The 18448-nt window shown below is 41.7% G+C and overlaps 1 protein-coding gene across 3 annotated transcripts in view; it reads right to left on the bottom strand.

The window, feature by feature from the left end:
• FCHSD2 (FCH and double SH3 domains 2) overlaps positions 1 to 18404 on the bottom strand; it is a 338593-nt gene extending 320189 nt beyond the window's left edge. For 2 of the 3 annotated variants that reach the window (XM_011953051.1, XM_011953052.1), the window contains exons 1-2: positions 18152 to 18404; positions 16330 to 16427 (exon numbers count right to left, since the gene is read on the bottom strand). In XM_011953051.1, coding sequence (XP_011808441.1) covers positions 16330 to 16427; positions 18152 to 18172 — 119 coding nt within the window. In that variant the 5' untranslated portion in view covers positions 18173 to 18404. The remainder of the gene's footprint in view (positions 1 to 16329; positions 16428 to 18151) is intronic. The other variant, XM_011953053.1, reaches the window with a different exon arrangement.
• Between the last annotated feature and the right edge of the window lie 44 nt (positions 18405 to 18448).

Genomic DNA, 18448 nt, shown 5'->3' with positions numbered 1-18448 from the left:
GTTTTAGATCTAACATTTAAGTCTTTAATCCATCTTGAATTAATTTTTGTACAAGGTGTAAGGAAGGGATCCAGTTTCAGCTTTCTACATATGGCAACCCAAATGTCCATCAATGATAGACTGGATTAAGAAAATGTGGCACATATACACAATGGAATACTATACAGCCATAAAAAAGGATGAGTTCATGTCCTTTGTAGGGACATGAATGAAGGTGGAAACCATCATTCTCAGCAAACTATCACAAGGGCAGAAAACCAAACACTGCACATTCTCACTCATAGGTGGGAACTGAACAATGAGAACACTTGGACATAGGATGGGGCACATCACACACTAGGGCCTGTCATGGGGTTGGGGGAAGGGGAAGGGATAGCATTAGGAGGAATGCCTAATGTAAATGACGAGTCAATAGGTGCAGCACACCAACATGGCACATGTATACATATGTAACAAACCTGCACGTTGTACACATGTACCCTAGAACTTAAAGTATAATAATAATAATTAAAAAAAAAAAAAAGAAGAAGAGAGAATGGGGCAGAAAAAAAAATATTTGAAGAAATAACAGGCCGGGCACAGTGGGCTCACACCTGTAATCCCAGCACTTTGGGAGGCCGAGGTGGGTGGATCACCAGAGGTCAGGAGTTCGAGACCAGCCTGGCCAACATGGTGAAACCCCGCCTCTACTAAAAATACAAAAAGTAGCTGGGCGTGGTGGCGCATGCCTGTAATCCCAGCTACTCGGAAGGCTGAGGCAGGAGAATCACTTGAACCAGGGGAGCAGAGGTTGCAGTGAGCTGAGATCATGCCATTGCACTCCAGCCTGGGCGACAGAGTAAGACTTTATCTCAAAAAATAGGAAATAATGGCCAGAAGTTTCCCAGGTTTCATAAAAAGCATCAACCATTGAATGACGAACCCCAAACAAGATAATTACAGACACTATACTAGTCACATTACACTCAAACTGTAGGAAACCAAAGATAAAGAGAAAAAAGCTATTGGAGCAAGGAAAGGCACATTCCACAAACATGAACAAGTCTATAAGTAAGAGCTAACTTCTCATCAGAAATGATGAAAGCCAGAAGACACTGGAGTGACCAACCCAGAATTCTACATCCAGCAAAAATACCTTCCTAAAATGAGGGTGAAATAAAGACATTTTCAGATATACGAAAGCTAAGAGGATTGTCAAAAGCTGCAGAATTGCACCAGAAACGCTGAAGGAAGTTCCTTAAGCTGAAAGGAAATGACAACAGATGGAAATTCAAACCTGTATGTTGGTCTCAGGAAGGAAAAAAGGGTCAGGATTAGTAAATATAAGACTTTTTTTTCTTTCTCTTAATCTTTTTAAAAGATAACTGTTTAAAGAAAACTAACATTATGTTATGAGGTTTATAAAGTATGCAGCACAAAGTCTGGGATGGAATAACCATAATTAGATCATTGTAACGTCATATGTGGAATGGTACAATATTAATAAGTAAACAGTGATAAATTAAGAATGCATGGTGTAGATCAAGCGTGGTGGCTCATGTCTATAATCCCAGTACTTTGGGAGGCCAAAGCAGGAGGACTGAGCTCCACAGTTCAGGACCAGCTTGGGTGACATAGTAAGACCCTGTCTCTACTAAGAATTTAAAAAATTAGCCAGGCATAGTGGCACACATCTGTAGTCTGAGCTACTCAGGAGGCTGAGGCAAGAGGATTGTTTGAGCTCATGGGGTTGAGGCTGCAGTGAACCATGATCACAGCACTAAAATCTAGCCCAGACAAAAGAGTGAGACCCTGTCTCAAAAAAATAAAAACAAAAAACATAATGTCACATCTTAGAATGACCACTTTAAAAACAGAGGAATAGCTAACAAATGCAAAAAAATAAATAAATAAATAAATAAAATGGAATACTAACAATTTCAACTGATTCAATGTAACTAAGAAAAACTATTATATAAAATACTTCTTTTAGTAAAACAGAGCAAACAATTCTTCCATGGAGAGAGTTGGCTAATGCAAAACTACATTTTACAACAGAAACCATGTTTAAATTGATGGCTATGATATAAAACCTTTGGATAAAGGCAGCTAAAATGAAATTTGAGATTAGGCAAGACTCTAACTATCTAACATGTTTGCTTGTTTCAAGACAAAATAATCCACAGCCAGGTGCAGTGGCTCACGCCTGTAATCCCAGCACTTTGGGAGGCCGAGGTGGGCGGAACACAAGGTCAGAAGTTCAAGACCAGGCTGGCTAACACGGTAAAACCCCATCTCTACCATCTCTACTAAAAACACAAAAATTAGCCGTCTGTAGTCATGGGCACCTGTAATTCCAGCTACTCGGGAGGCTGGGGCAAGAGAATCGCTTGAACCTGGGAGGCAGAGGTTGCAGTGAGCTGAGATCATGCCACTGCACTCCAGCCTGGGCAACAGGGCAAGACTCCCTCTAAAAAAAAAAAAATTCCACAATACAGAAAGAAAGGAACACAGTAGTACATAAAGCTTGTTTTCCCAACTTTGTGCTACAACCAACTGGAAACCAATCATTTTATGAAGAAAAAGTTTGTAAATCAAGTATTCTTAATACTTTTACATATTAGAAATACATTTTAAAGTCTATTAATAATGAAAATAGCTTCACTAAAAACTAATTAAAAGCCAAAAATGGCGTTTTAGCATCAACGAATACGAACTTTCACAATATCTGTTAAATATCTGTTATGCTTAACAGATATGCAATAAAATGTTTACCAGTATTACTGAATCATTGAATTTTAGTTTTGAGTATAATTACACATAGTCTAAAATTCAAAACACACAAAAAATAATATACAATAAAAAGTTTAGACTGGGTACGATGGCTCACATCTGTAATCCCAGCACTTTGGGAGGCCAAGGCAGGTGGATCACTTGAGGCCAAAAGTCCAAGACCAGCCTGGCCAACAAGGTAAAACCCTATCTTTATGAAAAATACAAAAATTAGCCGAGCATCATGCTGCACACCTGTAATCCTAGCTACTCAGGAGGCTGAGGCACAAGAATTCTTGAACACGGGAGGCAGAGGTTGCCATGAGCCGAGATTGCACCACTGTGCTCCAGCCTGGGCGATGGAATAAGACTCTGTCTCAAAAGCAAACAACAAAAAAAGTATCTGTCCCTTGCTCCCATCCTCCAATCACCAGTAAGAGGAAAAACAATTATCACTAAAATACAATCAGGAGACATACATAATATATACTCCAACTTGTTTCTGTGGACATGGTAACACTTTTCATAACACCAGAAATAACATTTTCTTTTTAAATTGGGATTATTTCAAAGCTCACAAAACAGAAAACATCTGGATGACAAAGGATTACCACATGAATGCCAAAAAGATCAAATGGAATGTTAAAACAAAGCATGATCAAGGAACACTGGAAGGACACAACAAAATGAAATTAACAAAAATACCAGCTAAGGTTCCATAAATTACTCCTGACCAACACTGACAGAACATCTGCAGCAGCGGGACAAAGGACAGGGTTACAAGTTTCTGTGCCTAGATCCCAAATTAGTTACTGAAAAGCCAAGATCACAAACCAGACTTAGAAAAATAACTCCTGCTTATGCATCAGATCACCCCTAAAGACTGATACCAACAACATGGAATGGCATCTGTGGGGCTCAAATGAACATCTGGAGAATTTACAAAGAAAACCATCGACTAGGCCGGGTGTGGTGGCTCATGCCTGTAATCCCAGCACTTTGGGAGGCCGACGTGGGCAGATCACTTCAGGTCAGGGTTTCAAGACCAGCCTGGTCAACATGATGAAACCCCATCTCTACTAAAAGTACAAAAAAATTAGCCAGGCGTGGGGCGCACACCTGTAATTCCAGCTACTCGGGAGGCTGAGGCAGGAGAATCACTGGAACCCAGGAGGCGTAAGTTGCAATGAGCCAAGATCGTGCCACTGCACTCCAGCCTGGGAGACAGAGTGAGACTCCCTCTCAAAAAAAAAAATAAAAGAAAACCATTGACTTACCACCTCGGGCCTCCTCAGATAAACAGCTTCAGATTTGATACTCTCAAGAGTAAATTGTCAATCATCAATTATTGAGGGGCAAATTATTCAGCTAAGGGTGATTAAAACTGTTTACATGGCCTTCCCTCCATTCAATTTAGTCACTTCACTAATGCTTTCACCTGAGAAGTAAAAAGAAGTTCACAGCTGGGTGCAGTGGCTCAAGCCTGTAATCCCAACACCTTGGGAGGCCGAGACAGAATGTGGGGGAGGAATCACCTGAGGTCAAGAGTTCGAGACCAGCCTGGCCAACATAGTGAAGCTCCATCTCTCCTAAAAATACAAAAAATTAGCCGGGCATTGTGGCACGCACCTGTAATCCCAGCTACTCGGGAGGCTAAGGCAGAAGAATTGCTTGAACCCGGGAGGCAGAGGTTACAGTGAGTCAAGATCACTCCACTGTACTCCAGCCTGGGCGACAGAGCAAGACTCCATCTCAAAAAAAAAAAAAAAAAAAAATGAGTTCACTAAGAACACAATTGCCTGAGGGCCCTTAGACCACCATTTCTCCAAATTATCAGAAGACTGAAAGTGGTAAGATTGGAAGGAGAATCCTAAGAGGCCACTGGCGTAGTGGCCCACTATCTATGGAAAATACAAAAACCTACTCCTAACCTCACATACTTAATTCAAAAGGAGTTGGGAAGAGGGAATACAAATGATTTCTATGGAGTCTTTAATTACCAGTTGGCTTGGGGCAACTGGAGTTCCAGTGATATCCCTCATAATCTAACCCTGATGCATTTTTTAATACTTTTATGGGAACCTCTAGGAGTAAACTGGAAATGGGTCCCTGCAGCAAATCAGGCAAAACAATAATGTGGCAAAAGCTACATTACTGCCACCACTTCCCCTTTGTTTGTAGGCAAGGACCCAGTTCCAAGATCACATTCCCAGCCTCCTCTGCAGCTAGGCATGCTCAAGCATATGAAGCAAACACAGACAATGAAATATAAGGGAAAGTCTATTGAGATAATTTTTCGTAAAAATTTCTTCCCTAGTGGAACAAAAGAAAAAAGGAAGGAAATAGAGACGGGGGAAGGAGGGAAAAAGGTAGGAAAAATTTGCATAAGGATAAATTGTCCTGTCCTCCTCTTCTTCCACCTGAAGTTGTTATATGAAAATATAGTACTTGGAGTTGCAGAAACTATCCAGCAATCATGAGGAGAATTATTACCAACATACAGAAAGATGGCAGGTACCTAGGACTACTAACCGTGGTGAAAGATTCTATAGCATCACTTGAGCAGTTTATCTTTGAGGTTAATTTCAGGTTTCAACCCACAGGTTACTCTTTAAAGAGTAAGTCAGACTATAATTTTTTTTTTTTTTTTGAGACACAGTCTTGCTCTGTTGCCCAGGCTGCAGTGCAGTGGTACGATTTCAGCTCACTGCAACCTCCGCCTCCCGGGTGCAAGCGATTCTCCTGCCTCAGCCTCCCAAGTAGCTGGGACTACAGGCGCGTGCCACCACGCCTAACTAATTTTTCATAATTTTAGTAGAGATGGGATTTCACCATGTTGGCCAGGATGGTCTCGATCTCCTGACTTCTTGATCTGCCCACTTCAGCCTCCCAAAGTGCTGGGATCACAGGCATGAGCCACTGCGCCTGGCCAGAGACTATAAATTTCTAAATTGATGTTCTCAATTACAAAACAAATTACGGCCGGGCGCCATAATTTGTGAACTACAATTGATACCCAGGTTGCATGCCTCTAAACCAGGGGTCCTCAACTCCCAGGCCATGAACCACTAACAGTCCGTGGCCCGTTACGAACTGGGGCACACAGCAGGAGGTAAGTGGCAGGCAAGCAAGCAGGCGAAGCTTCATCTGTATTTACGGTCGCCCCCCCATTGCTCACATTGCTACCTGAGCTTTGCCTCCTGTCAGATCAGCAGTAGCATTAGATTCTCATAGCATGAACCCTATTGTGAACTGCACATGCAAGGGATCTAGGTTGCATGATCCTTATGAGAATCTAATCCCTGATGATCTGTCACTGTCTCCCACAACCCCAGATGAGACCGTCTAGTTGCAGAAAAACAAGCTCAGCGCTCCCACTGATTCTACAGTATGTTGGATTGTATAATTATTTCATTATATATTACAACGTAACAACAATAGGAATAAAGTGTACAATAAATGTGATGCACTTGAATCATCCGGAAAACATCCCCCCGACCCCGCCCACAGTCCATGGGAAAATTGCGTTCCAAGAAACCAATCCCTGGTGCCAAAAAGGGTTGGGGACCACTGCTCTAAACTACCACTTGTTCCAGTATATCACACCTATGCTACCATACAAATTACCTTCATAATCTCTTATATTTATATACCTGGGTGTGGCTAAAAAGACCAGGTGAAGGTAAAGTATATACAAAAATTATTCAATACTTTTTTCTTAGAGATAGGCTCTTGCTAAGTTGCCCAGGCTGGAGTGTAGTGGCTACTCATAAGTACTATCATAGCTCACAGTAGCCTTAAGCTCCTAGGCTCAAGCAGATCCTCTTGCCTTAGGGAGGACTATAGGCACATGTTACGGTGCCAGAGTAACACTTCTATTCTTAACCCTAGAGATAAGTAACTTTCATTATTAGTCCTAAGTTTAATACTATCAAGTTCAAGAGAGTATCCTCCATTCATGTCTATGAATCATAAAGTATCTTCACCTGCAGTGGGCTGCAATGGCTGTCCCATTCAGAACAGAATCTTTAAATTTTAGGAGCAGGTAAAGATTTATGAATAATGGCTTAGGAGCTAATAAACCAATAGTCACCAATAGGAAGAGGTATTACCAAAACCCTAATTCTTTCCATTCAAGTACACAGTGGTCTGTGACAAAAAAGTTTTAATTAAGTAGACCCTCTCAAACTATATTTCCTTCTCTGCCTAGTTAGCATCTCCTTCTTATTCTCCCCCAACATAACTGACAATAATATGGAAGTATATATTTAAACTTAGATTTCATTTAGTCATTTGAAGTTGCATATTACCTTTTATTAATTTTAAAATCAGGTAATTTTCTTTTTTCCTTCTCTCAAAGAAATGTTATTTAAGTGTAGCCCTACTTGATCTTTGTTCTTGCAGCTCTCAGTTTTTGAAAAATTCTCCCTCTCAAGATTTATAACATTTTAAGTTCTAATTTGAAAGAACACTAATTGAGAAGCAATTATGATTGCTGAGTGAATTTTTAAATACCAGAGTCCAGTACCTGATCTACTACTTCCAGTTTTCATCATATCTAAAACATCACTGAGGGCTGGGCATGGTGGCTCATGCCTGTAATCCCAGCACTTTGGGAGCTCGAGGCAGGCAGATCACTTGAAGCCAGGAGTTGGAGACCAGCCCTAACCATGATAGCGAAACCCTATCTCTATAAAAACTACAAAAATTAGGCCAGGCGCCGTGGCTCACGCCTGTAATCCCAGCACTTTGGGAGGCCGAGGTGGGCAGATCACGAGGTCAGGAGATTGAGACCATCCTGGCTAACACGGTGAAATCTCGTCTCAACTAAAAATAAAAAAAAAAAAAAAAATTAGCCAGGCATGGTGGCGGGCACCTGTAGTCCCAGCTACTCAGGAGGCTGAGGCAGGAGAACAGCGTGAACCCAGAAGGCGGACCTTGCAGTGAGCCGAGATAGTGCCACTGCACTCCAGCCTGGGCAACAGAGCGAGACTCCGTCTCAAAAAAAAAAAAAAATTACCACAAAAATTATCTGGGCATGGTGGCACAGAGCTGTAATCCCAGCTACTCAGGAGGGTGAGGCATAAGGATCGCTTGAGCCTGGAAGGCAGAGGTTGCAGTAAGCCAAGATCGCACCACTGCACTCCAGTCTAGGCAACAAACCAAGACTGTATCTCAAAAAAAAAAATTATTTTTGAATTAAAAAAATAAAAACACCATTAACTGCAAGACACATTATTTTATATTCTGCTAAGAAAAAATGCTGCCAATTAACACAATACCCTGTCACTTAGAATTTTTATTTATACTTATTAAAAGAGTTATTTTAAACTTAGTCAGAGTTTAGCATATATTACTTCTATGCATAATAAAAAAAGATAAATGAAATAAACTAGTGTATAAATGGGTCATATTCAGAGTTGAACTCTTCTGAATCATTTTTTTAATCAGTCATTGATATCCATATTTTTCCACAAATTACCATCCTCCATGCTATCAAAAAAGCCCAGGTGATCCAACATTTGTATGCCAACCATTGTCTCTGGGATTTTCTTACAAGCCTGCTGATACCTATCCCACAAGTTCCATGCATGAAGAGGCAATGACAACTGCATCACAGCCTAAAAGAACCATAAGATGTATCTTGATTTCAGAAATGTAAGAATGTAAAAAAATGTGCTTCTTATAATTCATGAAACATAGTAACTTCCTTTTGTATCTTGAGTAAGACAAAATTCTTCCTGGACTTCAGTTTTCCACTAATAACAGTAGCTACCAATGCTAAATACCTACCATTCTTGGCATTTCACCTGTCTCATTTTACTTCACAGAAAAGCAAAAAGGTCAATATTAATCTTGTTTCACACATATAAAATACCGAAGCTCAGAAAAGCTAAGCCATTTGTCCAAGATTACCCAGCTAATAAACAGCAGAGCTGGGTTTCAATCTATGGCCTACCTTCGAAGTTCTTATTCTTTCCATTACCAGTGGTTCTCAGAATTAAGCGCACATAAAAAACTCAGGTGAGGACCGGCATGTGGCTCACGCCTGTAATCCTAGCACTTTGGCAGGCTGAGACAGGTGGATTGCTTGAGCCCGGGAGTTTGAGACCAACCTGGGCAACATGGCCAAACCCATCTCTACAAAAAAAAAAAATACAAAAATTAGCGGGGCATGGTGGTGTGCACCTGTAATCCTAACTACTCCAGAGGCTGGGTCAGAGGATTGCTTGATTCCAGAAGGTGGAGACTGCAGTGAGCCATGATCATGCCCCTGCACTCCAGTCTGGGTGACAGAATGAAACTGTATCAGAAAAAAAAAAAAAGAAAAGAAACTCAAGTGATTCTTCCATAGAATGGGAAAAAAATACTGCATATATTTGCAAATCATATATTTGCAAATCTGGTAAGATATAAAGAACTCTTAAAACTCAATAAAAACAATTTGTTTAATGGGCAAAGCATCTGAATAGACATTTCTTCAAAGAAAATATACAAATGGCCAATAAGCATATGAAAAAATGCTCGCCATCATAAGCTGTTGGAAAAATGCTAGTCAAAGCCACTTACAATATCACTTCACATCCACTAGAATGCCTATAATCCAAAAGACAGACAATAACATGCACTGGCCATGATGTGGAGAAATAGGAACCATCATGTATTACTGCTGGTGGGAATATAAAATGGAGCAGCTATTTTGGAAAACAGTTTGAAAGTTCCTCAAAAAGTTAAACAGAGTTATATGACCCAGACATTCCATTTTTAGGTATATATCCAAGAGAAAAACATATATCCATACAAAAACTTGTACATGAATGTTCACAGCAGCAGCATTAATAATAGTAAAAAGTAGAAACAACCCAAATCTCTGTCAACTGATGAAGGGATTAATAAAATGTGTCATATCCATACAATGGGATATTATTTGGCAATAAAAAGGAATGAAGTAATGATACTACAACCTGATGAATCTTGAAAACATTATGCCAGGCTGGGCGCGGTGGCTCACGCCTATAATCCCAGCACTTTGGGAGGCCAAGGCACGTGGATCACTTGAGGTCAAAAGATGGCAAAACCCCATCTCCACTAAACCTCACTGAGGTTTTGAGATGGCAAAACCCCATCTCTACTAAAAATACAAAAATTAGCTGGGCATGGTGGCAGGTACCTGTAAACCCAGGTACTCAGGAGGCTGAGATAGGAGAACTGCATGAACCCGGGAGGCGGAGGTTGTAGTGAGCCGGGATTGGGCCACTGCACTCCAGTCTGAGTGACACAGAGAAACTCTGTCTCAAAAAAAAGAAAGAAAAAAAAAAAAGGAATCATTATGCCAAAATAGGCCAGTCACAAGAAACTACAATGTTACAGAATTCCATTTATATAGATTCCATTTCTGTGGAGACAGAAAGTAGATAAGTGGTTGCTTAAGGCTGGAGAGGGTGATGGGGAGCAACTGCTAATGGGTACCAAGTTTCTTTTAGGGGGAACTAAAACATTTTAAATTGGCGTGATGATTGTACAACCCTAAGGAAAAAAGAAAAAACAAAAAATGTTGAATGGTACACTTTAAATGGGATATGTAATCATATACGACATGCAGTCGCATCATGTAACTTACATGGTATGTATATTGTATATAAATAAAGCCTTTAAAAAAAAAAAAACTCTAGACCAGATTAGATTACCGCTAAGATCTTTCTAGATAACAACAGTCTCTGAGACACTGAAAAAAGGTGTCAGCATCACGCACAGTGGCTCATACCTGTAACCCCAATACTTCAGGAGGTCAAGGTGGGAGGATCACTTGAGCCCAGGAGTTCAAGACCAGTTCGGGCAACATAGTGAAACCCTGTCTCTACAAAAAATACAAAATTAGCCGCATGCCTGTGGTCCCAGCTACTCAGGAGGCTGAGGTAGAAGGATCACTTAAGTCTGGGAGATCAATACTGCAGGGAGCCATGATCACACCACTGTGCTCCAGCTTGAGTGACAGAATGAGAACCTGTCTCAAAAAAAAAAAAAGTCTCAGAACATCCATAAACAGACCTCGGAATCCAATCTCCCGTGACTCCTGGGAATCTACAGTTCAGAGAAAGTAACACACAGTACAGTGATTCCTCATTTGAGGTCTCTAGACCACCAGATGTCTGCAAAGGCAGGACAGGTGCTTCTTGAGCCAGTTTCAATTCTTCAGAACATCTATAAGAAATCACATATTCAGCCTTCTCTGGGATGAAGTTTTTTAAGTGTCTTTGACTTTGGCTAAACTCACATTAACGGTTTGAAAATAGTGATTTAGAGCTGACTGACAGCTCAATGTATAAAAAAATAAGAAAACAAATTGTTCCCTGATAATATACTGTTTTTTGGGGGGAGGGTTGTTTTTTGGTTTTTGGGTTTTCCTGAGACAGTGTCTAGCTCTGTCGCTCAGGCTGGAGTGCTATGGCACTATCTCAGCTCACTGCAACCTCCACGTCCTAGGTTCAAGTGATTCTCCTGCCTCAGCCTCTCAAGTAACTAGAGTAGCTAGGATTATAGGTGTGTGCCACCATGCCCAGCTAATTTTTGTATTTTTGGTAGAGACAGGGTTTCACCATGTTGGCCAGGCTGGTCTCAAACCCCTGACCTCAAGTGATCCACCTGCCTCGGCCTCCCAAAGTGCTGGGATCACAGGCATGAGCCACTGCACCCAGACTCCTAATAATATATTATACTTTTTGATAGGCAAAATATTTTTTACAACTGGACTCATGATGAGTTCCTTGGTTAAAAGCTTGGAAAACACAGATACATGGGACAGTACGGTAGTATGGAAATCAGGACAAATAGCTTAGAGTCCTCACAAATATAATTCACTTCATTTCACTGTGCCTCAGTTTCCACTTTCATCTATAAAATGAACATACATATTATTCACCTGACTAAAATTCAATAATTTTTCCATATTATAGACCTCCTTAAAATGTCTTCTAAGAAAGTAGTTCTTTATATTCTGGGTCACTGCAAAAAATTTTCTTAACTGACTCTACTCAGCACAGCATAGGATAAACAATTCTAAGAAGTACACAGACTCTAGTATGTAGAAACTTATTGTAAGTGGTCTTAAAAAGCAAAGAGAAAAAAATATAATAATAAACTAAAAAGAAAGTAGACTACTTGTCTACTGCTGATAGCAAAAGTCAACAGAAAACACATCAGTATAAAACCTCCCCAAAGCAGGGAATGTCCCGATTAACAACAAATTAGTTGTCTTTTCATCTCATACTTCATTCCCAAAATACTAGCTTCCAAATGCCATCCGCAGAACAAATGAACTGAAGAAGGGGAGGAGAACAAAGGAGAAAAACTGTATCATAATTGGTCTCCTGCCCTCGAAATTCCAAAAGATAAAAACTGGGGACCATGGGGGTGGGTTGCAGCAGTAGTGGCTCACTTCTGTAATCCCAGCACTTTGGGAGGCCGAAGTGGGAGAATCACTTGAGCCCAGGAGTTTAAGACCAGCATGGGCAACAAACAAACCCTGTCTCTACAAAATTTTTAAAATAAGCCAGTTGTGACGGCACATGCCTATAGTCCTAGGTACTCGGGAGGCTAAGGCAGAAGGATCGCCTGAACTCAGGAGGACAAAGACATAGTGAGCTAAGATCACACCACTGCATTCCAGCCTGGGCAACAGAGCAAGACTCTTGTCTCTTAAGAAAAAAAAAAAATGAAAGAAAGAAAGAAGAAGGGATGTAAGGGGGAAGAAATAGATAAAATTCAGCATAAAATTATATTTACAGTCTAATGTGCTGTGTATTTTTTTTTTAACTTTTTTCAATGTCATAAAAACTTTTGACATTTTCTCACGCTGAGCACAGTGGCTTGACAGTAGGATTACTTGAGGCCAGAAGTTCAAGACCAGTCTGAGTAACATAGTGAGACCCCATCTCTACAAAAAATACAAAAATTAACCGCGCACCTGGAGTCTCAGCTACCCTGGAGGATGAGATGGGAGGATCGCTTGAGCTTGGGAGGAGAGGTTGCAGTAAGCAGAGATCACACCACTGCATTCCAGCTTGGGCAACAGAGTGACACTCTGCCTCAAATTAAATATATATATATATATATATACTACTAATGTCTTTAAGAATAAAAAGCTATTGGTACTTTTCTGAGTGAATTCATACTAACTTAAATTGAACATAAAACTGGCAAGAGGCACTGGTGAGAAGGAGTACTAATCTCAAAAGAGGAAAAGCAAGCAAGATCCTTTACAACTTAATTCATATAAAAACCCAAGTTGGGGCCGGGCGCAGTGGCTCATGCCTGTAATCCTAGCATTTTGGGAGGTTGAGGCGGGAGGATCACTTAGGTCAGGAGTTCAAAAGCAGCCTGGCCAACATGGCGAATGAAACTCAGCCTCTACTAACAATACAAAAAAATTAGCCAGGTGTGGTGGCAGGTGTGGTGGCAGCTACTAGGGAGGCTGAGGCAGGTGAATTGCTTGAACCCAGGAGGCAGAGGTTGCAGTGAGCTGAGATTGCACCACTGCACTCCAGCCTGGCCAACAGAGCAAGACTTCGTCTCAAAAACAAACAAAGAAACACCCAAGTTCAGAGATTTCCAATGAACTTTTAAAAAAATCATTCCACTTGCTAGAGCAGACAAAAGAAGCCAGATCACTTCCTTCCTCGGGCAACTGAAGTTATCATGAATACCAAGAGAAGGCAAGTTTCAACTTTTTCAATACTGTCTTTGAAAAACAAAAAAAAAGCAAATCAGAAACCTAAACTCTTGTTTTTATAGTAGGTAATACAGTATCCTATTCACAACTCTATGGGAATGAAAGGATTCATTCCATTAAGTTAATATAGATAGAAGAACACACTAACCCCTTCAAACAAATAACCTGTTAATCCTTGGAGCACCAACAATCTCTGCCTTTATATATTATATACTTCACAACAAACAGGATAGTGTATTTAAAGTGATCACATGAACCAAAGTATGTAACACAAGCTCAACAGAGGCCCCCATAGCCCCCTACAGAGTGTATACAGTATCTCACCCAAGAAAAAATAAGATACATTTAAATATGGCCAGTCACATTCATTTGACAAGGGTATAAAAATACAAAAATGAGTAATAGCCCATAACTTCAAAGACTTCACCTGAGGGAGGATGCCAGAAGCATGCGCAAAAATCAAAATCCTTTGAGATCACAGAGAACAAGGAACTTTCAGTTATTGGTAATCAAGAATTTGTCAGGTGAAAAAGTGGAAGGGTATCAACAGGCAAAGACAACAGCATACACAGAGGTATGAATGTAGACTACACAATTAGACAACCTGATGTCCCAAGTGACCAGAGCTGGGGGAAGAAAGAGGAAGGATGCATGGGCATGAAATGGTAGCAACCAAGCCAGGAAAGGAAGCTTGCAGGTGGGTTGCAGAGAACCATATATACTATGACAAGGTGTTTGGCCTTTATCTAGAAGGCCACAGAGGAGTGATCTATAATAATGTTTTTAGAAAGCTAACTGGTGGTAATGTGGAAGAAATATTTAAAAGGAGAGATGGGAGATGGAAGATATAAGGACACTACTGCAATAATTAGGATACTAGTATAACGCAAGCCAAATGTGATAGATCAGCAATAATACAAACTAAGCAACAGGAACAGGAGCAAGAGACTATATCAACTTAGCTTAGATGTGTGCCATATCTCACATGCATTGTGATTTGATCCACACAACCTTGGGGAACAGAGGCCACTATTGCCCCTTTTTACAAATGAGAAAAATTAAGTTTATAAAGATTAATTCATTTTCCACAAGTCAGCACAGATACCAGGACACAAACTCAGGACTGTCTGACTGCAGCGTCCATATTCTTTACCATAAGCTCCTGCACCAAGCTACAGACAATAGGGGGAAATGCAGACAAAATGCAATCAAGAAGTCTTTAGAAGACACAATCAACAGGAATTATTACAACCACTGACCACCGATACCCCACACAGGATCTTCACTTACAAACTAATTCTGCCTTCCTGAACTGCTTCTGAAAATTTATCACTTTCTTCATCTAGAGATTTCTTAGTTTGCTTAATAAGTTAAAAACCTTAAACTTTTAACCACATCAAGAGTTTCAGATATCTCACACAGGAATTTTTTTTTTCTTTCTTTTGAGACAGGGTCTCACTCTGTTGCCCAGGTTGGAGTGCAGTGGTGCCATCTCAGGTCACTGCAACCTCCACCTACTGGGTTCAAGCAATTCTTCTGCCTCAGCCTCCCAAGTAGCTAGGACTACAGGCTCATGCCACCATGCCTGGCTAATTTTTGTATTTTTAGTAGAGACAGTGTTTCACCATGTTGGCCAGGCTGGTCTCAAACTCCTGACCTCAGGTGATCTGCCCACCTCAGCCTGCCAAAGTGCTGGGATTACAGGTGTGAGCCACCACGCATGGCCTCGCATAGGAATTTTTAAGTCTAAATATTTTCTTATGGTTATAACAAGGGAGAAAAGACAAATACAGAATTAAAATTGTAATTTTCAGTCAGAAAACAACAATCTTGATATATCCAGATTGGATGAGAATAGATTTATATGCCTTAGTCAGAAACCCTGAAGACACGTATACAACAGAAATGCTTATAGTGCCTAAATATAGGAGAGGAAAAAAGGAAATTCTTAAAACTAAAATCTTTGGGCTACAAACAGCAATCCAAACACATAATTTATCATAACACCATCGAGTTAATATTTTTCATGAAACCAACATGAAGTTAGTGTACTACCAGAAAACTAGGTAACTGATAAGGCTTACAGACCCAATTCCAATTTGATAAATATATTACAAAAGGGAAATAAGAATTGCAGCCACTCTTGTTTCACCATGCAAATCATCTCCCATTCTGGATGAAAATCTTTGTTGAACTGTCAGTCTATATTAAAAGACTGTTAAATAAGTGGTATTTCTTTCATTAAAATAAGTCATCCATCCCTCTAGGAAGAAAGATACTGATTTTCACAATATTAGCAAGATGTCTTAGCTATTCAAAGTTATCTTGACTATGAATATGAGTAACCTCAATAATAAAATAAAATATGATAAACACACTTCTCACTAAATTTGGCACTCAAAGACAAAGTTGTATTTGTCATGTTCTAACCCAGTGAGAGCATATAATCATCTGGGGTTGACTGGCTCACCCCCAGATATTAACCATTAACCACAAGTGTTGGTTTAAAAATCTAACTGTGTAAAACTGTTAAGGTCAATAAAATGATTGTTACAGTTCTGTGGAAAGATTATTTAAACAAGAATCTTTAATTATTATAATTTGACTAATAAGACTTTTAAGGTCCTTGTTTTTTCCAAATACTATGTGTGCACTATAGGTCCCCCACTGGAGGAAAAAGTTTGTATTGTGTTAGTTCCAGTTCTAATTTCCAGCTGAGTCAAAGTTCTAACAGCCTTAAAGCAGGAAATCCAAAAGGAAATTCCATCATCAGTTCCTGGGGCTTGGTAACTCAAAGCTTCTTTGAAACAGAGAAATAGAAGTCCTTGAACTATTTACTATAGCCTTACCTCATATCTTCAAGCAAATCACATTCTGCTTGATGTTTGGCTTGAAGTTTTGTCATCTGCTCAACTTGAATGTTTTTCAGTTCTTGGGTAACTTTCACCTAAAATACACCATATATTTATGAAGGTCTTTTTACAAATTTAACCCAAAAAAATTGCTTAAGGAAAATACATCTGTCAGAGTATGTCTCTTGCTCGCCTCTCCCCTGAAGGCCATAAATCCATTATTCGCCGTCTAGTTTTATTTACTGAAGATACTTACTTAATGAAAAATTAAAGCCAAATAGCCTGAACAGAGGTTTAATGAAAATATACGACTATAAATATTACAAACTAAAGACATGCAAAATAAACTGCCAGTCATTCCATTTCATACACAAGCTCAATCCATGTCTAGGTCTTCCTAGAGTTTTAAAAGAGGCTGTCTTCTATTTCTAAAAAAGATTCAAAGACATTAACCACCAGGAGAGGCGAGCAGAGTCTGGATGGGGGCTGGGAGCCTAAGAGTGCCTGATACCCAATGACCAATATTTACACAATCATGATAATATGCATGAGTCGACTACATAAATTACTCCATAATGGCTGCGAAAAAGCACACTGTCTCAGAATGATGCCCTCGACTTGCTGACAGTCATCAAATCACAATCTCTTTCTCACAAAGGAGAAAGCAAAAGTGACCTTCCAGCATATGCAGTGCTTTTAAACTACCCCGGCAAGCCGATCCCGGTAGAGGCTCCACTTCAAACAGCGAGAACAGCAAATGCCTGCTGGCCAGAGAGCCTCGCCCGCGAGGCCGGGCCCCAGGGTTCGAAGTTACGGTGGGTCTGGAATCTCGGCCTCAGGAGTGGGACCACCCGGAGGGGTGGGGGTACATGTTCGAAAGAAAATGACTCACTTAAATGGAGAAACCCAGATTAGGAAAGAGAGAAAGCAGAGGCAGCAGACATGGGTGAGTTAAGCGTTAGGCAAATGTTTGCCCACGAGGGGAGGACAGAACGGCCTCATCCACCCAGTGCCCAGAGTGGACATTCAGTATCCATCTGTAGGATTAAAAAGACAAGGACACAGCCTCGACCCCTGGGAAAGCCGGGGAAGGGCGCAGCGGGGAGGCTGATGACAAGCAGGGTGCATCCGTCACTCCCACCCTGGTCATCCAACCCCGGATCGCAGTGCACACGCCACGCACCTCCCGGGCCCCGTACTCGCTTTTCAGAAGACAGCACTACAGCCTTCTCGCCCCCTCAGTCGGGAGCGAGGCAGGACCCGTCAATCCTTAATTTATTTTCCCTTGGGGTGAGGAGGCGGTGACTATTCCAACTTCTTTTCGGTCGCCCCGTAGGAAAAGCAGGCCAAACCCTAAGGCTAGGCTAGAAACAAATCCCTCGCAAATTTGCAAACGGGCGGGGCTGGCGACAAGCGGCTGGAGGGCTCAAAGCTGGTGCAGACTAAACAATCACACACGCACAAGGCTCTGCAAAGCTGCCGGGGCGTCCCCGCCTCCCCCTCGGTGCAGCCTGGAGAATGCACTTTGCAGCGGGCAACACTGCCACGCGCGCGCACACACACAAATGCACACCCGAAACTCTTGTGAAATGTCTGGGGGTCTCCTGCGTAGAGGAGGGACGATTCCCGGCGGCCCCTCTGTCGGAAAGGCAACTCACGAGCACGCCCCCCACTTGGAGCCGGCAGCAAGTCGGTGACAAGCCCAAGGCGAGGGCGGTCACGGCCCCTTGCGGGAGGGGGAGGGGGCGCAGCGGTCGCCCCAGCCGCGTTCCGCGTACGCATCTCTCCGAACCCCAAAGCCCACCAACTGCGCCCTTACCTTCCTTGGCGGCGGCTGCATGATGCTGAAGGGACATCAATCCTCCCCGACGGCAGCCTTAGCAAGGACCAGGAGGAGGAGGGCCGGAGAGGAGGGGATGGCCCAGCAAGCGCGCGCGTGTGTGAAAGGAGAGCCTAAGAAGCAGGACTTGCCCCGAAGGAAGCAGGCCGGCGGGCGGCAGGAGGACCCCGGCCAGAGAGCGAGTGTGAGGAGAAAGGGGAGGAGCGCCGGGAAGGCTTGGGGCCCGGGCGGCCCGGGGGGTGTGTGAGGAAGGAGGCGGAGACGGTGAAGGGGCGG

This window comes from Colobus angolensis, unplaced genomic scaffold (assembly GCF_000951035.1).
Source record: "Colobus angolensis palliatus isolate OR3802 unplaced genomic scaffold, Cang.pa_1.0 Scaffold355, whole genome shotgun sequence".
NCBI lineage: Eukaryota > Metazoa > Chordata > Mammalia > Primates > Cercopithecidae > Colobus > Colobus angolensis.
This window is presented reverse-complemented; position numbering and strand designations above follow the sequence as displayed.